This window comes from Mastacembelus armatus, chromosome 7, assembly GCF_900324485.2.
Source record: "Mastacembelus armatus chromosome 7, fMasArm1.2, whole genome shotgun sequence".
Taxonomy (NCBI): Eukaryota; Metazoa; Chordata; class Actinopteri; order Synbranchiformes; family Mastacembelidae; genus Mastacembelus; species Mastacembelus armatus.
The window spans coordinates 7,044,599-7,052,019 of NC_046639.1; the positions used below are offsets into that span (position 1 = coordinate 7,044,599).

Here is a 7,421-nt window from a genome sequence, read left to right on the forward strand (position 1 = left end):
TTGCTGCTTTGAGGAGTTTATTATTCTTTAAAGTAGCATTGCTTGGATTTGATCAAGACATTGTAAACAAAAACAAGTTGTTTTTTTTTTCAATTCACTTCAAATTCACTTCACTTGGAAAACTATTTGGTCTAGGTAACTTAATAGTTGTTACTTGTTATATGTTTTAAAACACATGTTGCATTTTGAACTGCAGCACAATCCTGTTTCTGGTCTCTAGAGCTGGATTGTTTAGCTGGACAGTTCTGTGAACATGCAAACTATCACCATATTGACTACCTTCACTCAGGTAAACAGAAATTTGACCTCAAAAATGGACAGCATGTCAGCATTTCATTGTCCCCACCTGACCAGTAAAATCCTCCTTCTATAATCTATTTGGTGACTCGTTTTATCAGTGTTTCTATCAGGGACTTACACACCACCAGTTAATCATGTTTTAAATGACTGATAGAAGTTCTGAGTGACCTTAAAAAAAGGCTTCTTCATCAAACAAAAATACTTTTCTTTTAACACAATGTCACCACATGAACTAAATGAAGAGTTGGATTTGAGATGCTTTCTCATTAAGTTTATCTCAGTTAGATTGTAATTTTTTTAAAGTATATTTTGATGCCACATGTTTTTTTTTTTTTAACCACCAGATGGTGGAACAAGTAAATTAGGAGAGAAATGCTATGCAGGTGATACTTATTGTTTGATTGCTGAGGTATGTCATTATCCAATAGGATCCCATGTGTGTTGTCTGACAATGTATATAGAGGGTTTTTTAAGATCCTGTTCTTGTTTATCCCCTGATGAATGCTGCAGCCAAAAATGTTGGGCTTTTAGGTCAATATTTTGGTGGAATAAAGAAGAAATAAGTAGTAAGTCTGTTTTGTTAAGGGTTCCTGGGTCACCAGCATCAGCATATGCTTTATGGGGTTAAGGTTCCTCTTTATTTAAGACATTTGTTCTTTTGTTTTCTATTGACTTGTGACCAAGAGTCATACAGAGCTGGTCATTTTAGCCAGTCCAATGTATTGGCCTACTCCAATACTGCTCATTTTTATCTTTATTGCATTTAAAGTGATTAGACTATAACGAATTGTTTTTTTTTTTTTTGGAAACTAATAGTTTATGGAAGAAAAACTGAATATATTTTAAAGCATCACTGACTGGCAGATTGTTACACTCTTCAGAGACCCTATGTTTGTGCACTAGTTCAGAAGCATTAACATATCTTTAAACTGCAGTTTGGGCCACAAATATAAATTGCTACATTGATTTTTTTTTTTTTTTTTTTTTTTTTTTTTTTTTTTTTTTGTGGTGTCAAAGGTCTTTTATCAGTTTATGTTATTTGACTTAGATGAAGCAAGCGGTTAGTGTCCTGAAACACTATGTGATACAATTTGTTCTTGGTTAATTATTATCGCGTGTGTGTGTGTTTCTCATTAGCCAAGTTATTTGGAACTCTGCTTTTGACTTTGCAAGAGCTCGTCTAAGCACAGTCACCATGAGCAATCTCATTTTTATTGCAGGTAAGGCATGATGCAAAGCTTAAAAAAAACTATTTTCTTGAAATTCTTTTTGACATAATATTTACTGATTAAATCTCTAAATTTAAAGGGCTCTTCCTTTCTCTTGGCACTTTGGGTGAGTCTATAAATTGTACAGTATTAACCATTAACCCTGAGTACTCTGAACTCTAAACAATGGATATTTTATGTTTACATGTTCAGTCTCATCCTATAGATTAGTGTGTTATTACACTAATTGGTCCCAATACAGACCTAACAATGGGAAATTTATACCTTCAAATATTGATCCAAACCTGTGTACCCACCTGATCTATGCATTTTCTGGTATTAACGAGGCAAATGAGTTGGTCACCATTGAATGGAACGATGAGGAACTCTACAAATCCTTTAATGCGCTCAAACAAAGGTCAGTGCAAAATTTTGATACTCACAAAGAATTATCCAAACTAACCATTGCTTTCAATTAAATTTGAATACTCCCACAGGAATCCAAATCTTAAAACATTGTTGGCAGTAGGAGGATGGAACTTTGGAACACAAAAGTGAGACCTAACACAATAAATTAGAAGTGAATGTTCTGTATGGATGCCTTCTTTACAGCATATTTCTTTCTCCAAAATGCTAACCCAGATTCACTACTATGGTGTCAACACAAGCCAATAGAAATACATTTGCCCAGTCTTCTGTCAGACTACTGAGAAAATATAGTTTTGATGGGCTGGACCTGGATTGGGAATACCCTGCTGCCAGAGGAAGTCCTCTGGAGGACAAGCAGAGATTCACGGTGTTATGCAAGGTCAGATTCAGAATTATTGTTTTGATGTTCCCCAGGTGTTCAGGATGAACCATGAAGTGACTGTTTCATCCTATGTTATCCTATAGGAACTCCTTGAGGCCTATGAGGCTGAGGGAAAAGAAAGTGGCAAACCCAGATTAATACTCTCTGCCGCTGTGTCTGCTGGGAAAGGAACCATTGATGCTGGCTATGAAATTGCAGAGATTTCAAAGTACATGAAAATATAACCACCCACATTATCCATATCGTTAACTTTCATGTGTTTGTGAACCTAATCTCACTTGCATTTTATCAGGTATTTGGATTTTATTAATGTGATGACATATGATTTTCATGGCACCTGGGAGAGGGTGACAGGACATCACAGCCCCTTATACAATGGATCCCATGACACTGGGGACCATGTTTATTTAAATACAGTGAGTACAGGGCTTCATTTTTAGCTGCATCATGAATGTAAACATGCATTTTAATTTTTTCCAATCTCAAATTTGTCTTTATTATGCACCCTTTCATTTTGTGCATGAAACAATCTAAGTTCAAATCAGAATCAGATTTATTGGCTAGGTTTGTGCACACAAACAAGAAATTTGACTCCGGTTCACTAATCTCTGGTTTGTTGCTGTATACACAGGTCTTCACAAAAACTGATGTAAGATGTCATTGTCAGTGAGTTTAAGAAGTTTAACTTCTGCCTGTAGGTCAGGCTGAGGTGAAGCAAACAGTCACAGGAAACAGAGGTTTTTAAGCTTAAGCATCTTTTAAAACTGTATAACAGGCCTCAAGCTAAGAGGCCTTTTGATCATATTCTCCGCATTGTGGTTGAGTTTAACTTCACCAGCTCTTCACAATGAGCCCAACTCCTAATACTGACATATCTGTAGTGGGCAGAATGATACATTCCACGTTTTTACTGGACGATTTTTTTTTTTCTTTAGAAATATAGTTAAAATGTGCACTACGCTTGATTTGCATTTCAGAACTTTGCCATGAAGTATTGGCAGGAAAATGGAACACCTGTAGAAAAGCTAAATATGGGATTTGCTACATACGGACGTACATTTCACCTGGCTACCCAATCCAGTGAAGTTGGAGCACCAACCAGTGGTCCTGCTGCTGCTGGTGTTTTTACAAGGGAGGCTGGCATCTGGTCCTACTATGAGGTGAAACTGAACTATAGTATTTAGTGAACTTAACTTTTAGGCTGTTTTATCAGTAAGAGACTTATTGTAATTTAGTTGTTTTATGAAGTCCTTGCACATAATTTTAATACAGAACTTTGATTTGGACTCTTCCCAGATTTGCACATTTCTTAAAGGGGCCACTGTCCAAATGATTGCGGACCAGAAGGTCCCCTATGCCACCAAAGAAAATGAGTGGGTGGGATATGATAACAAAGAAAGTTTGGAAACTAAGGTAGATGTTTCTACAAAAATATTGCTCAAGGTCAAGTTCAATACAGTTTTAAAGTCCAATAATTTCTACATTTGTCATTATTCATTCAGGTCCAATACCTGAAAGACAACAGATTTGGAGGAGGCTTTGTCTGGGCTCTGGATCTGGATGACTTTAATGGACAGTTCTGTGGACAGGGAAACTATGCTCTCATCAGCTATCTTCGCTCTCTTTTGGCTTCAGGTAAGTAGAAAGTATACACAGTGCATTCAGAAAGTATTCAGACCCTTTACTCAGTATCTAGTTGAGGCACCTCTGGCAGCAATTACAACCTCAAGTATTTTTGGGTATGACACAACAAGCTTTGCACACCTGGATTGTAGGAATTTTTGCCATTCTTCTTTGCAAATCTTCTTAAGCTTTGGTCAGGTTGGATGGGGACCATTGGTGGACAACCAGTTTCACATCTCTCCAGAGATGTTGGACAGGGTTCAAGTCAGGGTTCTGGCTGGGCCACTAAGAAATTAAGGCTGTGTGCTTAGGGTCATTGTCATGTTGGAAAGTGAACCTTCTGTCAGTCTGAGATTCTGAGTGCTGGGACAGGTTTTCATGGAGAATATCTCTGTACTTTGTTCCATTTGGCTTTACCTCATCCCTGATCAGTCTCAGTCCCTGCTGCTGTAAAACATTCCCATGGCATGATGCTGCCACCACCATGCTTCACTGTTGGGATGGTATTGGGCAGTTGAGAGGTGCTTGGTTTCCTCCAGACATAACATTTAGAATTGAGGATCTATGGAGCTCAGTCAGTCAGGCCACCTCTCTTACTAAGGCCCCCTCTCCAGTTTGGCTGGGGGACCAGCTCTTGGAAGAGTCCTGGTTGTGCCAAATGTCTTCCATTTATGAAAGCCACTGTGCTTGGTGAGGTGTAATAGAATTTTTTTTGGGCTCTGTGTCAATCAACAACCCTGTCTCTGAGCTCTGCAGACAGTTCCTTTTGATATGCATTGCCAGCTGTGAGGCCTTCTATAGAGAGATGTGTGCCTTTCCAAATCATATCCAATCAATTTAATTTACCACAGGTGGACTCTAATCAAGGTGGAAAAACATCTCAGCAATGATCAAGAGAAATGGGAGGTGCCTGAGCTAATTTTCATGTTGTCGCAAAGGGTCTGAATACTTATGTAAAGTGATATTTCAGTTTTTCCTTTTTAACAAATTTACAAACATTCCTAAATTTCTGTTTTCACTGTCTGTGAAAATTGAAAAAAGGTGCTCTGAATACACTGTAATTGCAAGTTCAAATACTTTGTATTTGTCAAGCACTAATTCCTTGCCTTTTAATTTTGACTATTACTTCTTCAGATCTTCCTCCGCTTCCCACTCCAGAGACTCCTCCAAATCAAGTGACTCTTTCTCCAAACACAAACCAACTGCACAGAACACCTCAGCCAAGACCTACAATCACTACATCATCCAAAACAGCTGACAATTTCTGTGCTACAAAGACAGGTGGGATTTATGCCAAACCTGATGCTCCAAGTTCATTTTACAGCTGTGCCAATGGCATCACCTGGATCCTAAGCTGCCCAACTAACTTAGTCTTTCGAGACAGCTGCAAATGCTGCAACTGGCCCTAAAAGATCATACACAACCAGGTTTGTAATAGCTGGAGTTAATAGGTAGTACCACTTTCATTTTCAGAATGTATATGCATTCATCAGAAAGGAAAGAAACCTTAACTGGAGATATTTAAATTAAGTTCAGAAGCCAGATCTGCTTGAATAGTCTATCAAAAACACCTCACTATACTCAGCACTGTGCATTAAGACAAAGCTATTAAAAGAAAGCAGTCACGAACAATGTGAGCATAGTGGTTTTGCATCTGTTTTGCAGGAAAGTATACATTAGTATTAAAGCAATGCTGAGATCAGTGAGTATGTCTAGATCTTTATGCCACTAACAGTCATTTGTGAATCTTCTGAAAAATATTAAATACTAATATACATTGTAAATATCACAGACAAAGTATTAGTATATTTTCTAAACACACAGCTACAGCATGTTACATATTTAAACTGTCATAATTTTGATGCAGGCCTAAGTTTTTCATTTGAAGTTATACAGTGAAGAAAATGAATTTCTTCATATTTAATTAAAATGTGTTTTGGATAACAAAACATTGTCAGGCCATTAAGTCTCATACTAAAAATGCTGCTCCTGAGTAGAGAGACTAACATGAGTCAAAGATGCTTCTACACAGATAATCAGATTCTGTTAGTAACGGGTACTCTGCACATAAAGGTACAACTACAGATCTACAGTAATAGAGAAAGATGACATCGCACACTTTGAAGTGGAATAAAGTTACACATTAACAGGGTTACAAAATAATTATAATAGCTAATAAATATTCAGGGGCCATTACAAAGAGGGCACAAAAATACTCTATTTCTGCCTTTCACCCATAAGATATCACAATAATAGAGGCAAAACTGTCATTGTGTTGATTGCTGCTCAATGTCACGTACAATGAACTGAAACTACTAATCCAAAGGTGTAAACTGTGGTGACTTTGACAGTCTTTTTAAAAGCAAAGATTATAGGTTATAGATTATATATAATTTAAACATGCCTGACTTGATCTTGATTCTCAGGATCAGTGTGGGGCAATCTTTTCTTTAGTTACAGGGTGTACCTCATTTCTGTTGTAAACTTTTTGTTGAACCTACTGACTTACTGGTGTTATCTGTATCTGTTAATAATGATCCTGGCCTGGATCATATTAGTGTTTAAATGGAACACAACTAACATGGTTATCCATACATGAACCGGCAGGCAGAAAGAGACTACTGTCCCTAAAAAAAAAAAAAAAAAATCTTTTGAAATACTACAAAGTAAGCTATGCTATGACTTAGTAAGAAAACCTTTAGAATTGTTGCACTTATAAGAATGTTGCTTCTCTTTGGTGTAGGTGCCCTCAATTGTCTGACATGTGACTATGGCATGCTGCAAGTGCAACCTGTTATTAATTTAATCATCTTGTCATTTTCTCCTTGAACTTCTGACAAAACAGGTACAACAGTGTGCATATGTTGTTGATGCCCATAATGATAGGACAGTATTGCATAAATGGCATCATAATTAGAAAAAGGAATGTCCTTAATTATACTCAAGTGAAGGTGTGTCCTAAATGACACCTGTTGAGCAAAATGTCCTTTCGTGAGGAAGGGAGTGTTGAGCCTCATATTACACCAGCTGCACCTTTGATCTACTCTTACCTAGAAGCCAGACATGCTCTGAAGTCTCAGCACACCTGTAGGTGTGGCAACATCAAGTTTTGCTAAGGAAAGCAAAAGGAAAAAGACTGTCTTGAATACCACACATCACTGTCTTATGCAAATTTACCACACCATGAAAAAAATTTTTATTTCAACACTTCAGAGTTCAGCAGTGTGTGTGTGATTGCTGAATGTACTGTATAATTTTTTGTCCTTGCATTAATTTCTTTTAAAATCTTTAAAGGATGCTTTCTGTGACCGATGGAAAAATCTGCCATTCAGCAAAATTTAAATACAAAAAGGAATACACATGAACAGAAAAACAATTACATTTGGTCTAATTTATATACAAGAAAATATCAAAATTAAATCTTTTTAATCAGGTCCATATTTGCTTTTATGGTTTCTGCTCACATCCAGATAGCCCTT

General features: G+C 37.0%; 1 protein-coding gene across 1 annotated transcript; it reads left to right on the forward strand.

Moving 5' to 3' along the window:
* Positions 1–1,474: 1,474 nt before the first annotated feature.
* LOC113145413 (acidic mammalian chitinase-like) lies at positions 1,475–5,356 on the forward strand. Its single transcript, XM_026332119.1, has 10 exons — positions 1,475–1,520; positions 1,609–1,926; positions 2,006–2,062; positions 2,151–2,316; positions 2,403–2,527; positions 2,612–2,735; positions 3,297–3,479; positions 3,616–3,732; positions 3,822–3,954; positions 5,077–5,356. Exons 2-10 carry the CDS (start codon positions 1,706–1,708, stop codon positions 5,349–5,351), a joined length of 1,401 nt encoding a protein of 466 aa, XP_026187904.1. The 5' UTR covers positions 1,475–1,520; positions 1,609–1,705; the 3' UTR covers positions 5,352–5,356.
* The last annotated feature ends 2,065 nt before the right edge of the window (positions 5,357–7,421 follow it).

What these genes read in the sequence shown, in the direction of transcription:
- LOC113145413 (XM_026332119.1), top strand. Translation starts at nt 1,706, where the DNA reads ATGTTTACATGTTCAGTCTCATCCTATAGATTAGTGTGTTATTACACT. An exon ending in TTTAATGCGCTCAAACAAAG is followed by an intron (nt 1,927 to 2,005) that starts GTCAGTGCAAAA and finishes ATACTCCCACAG; the next exon opens with GAATCCAAATCTTAAAACAT. An exon ending in AAGAAAGTTTGGAAACTAAG is followed by an intron (nt 3,733 to 3,821) that starts GTAGATGTTTCT and finishes TTATTCATTCAG; the next exon opens with GTCCAATACCTGAAAGACAA.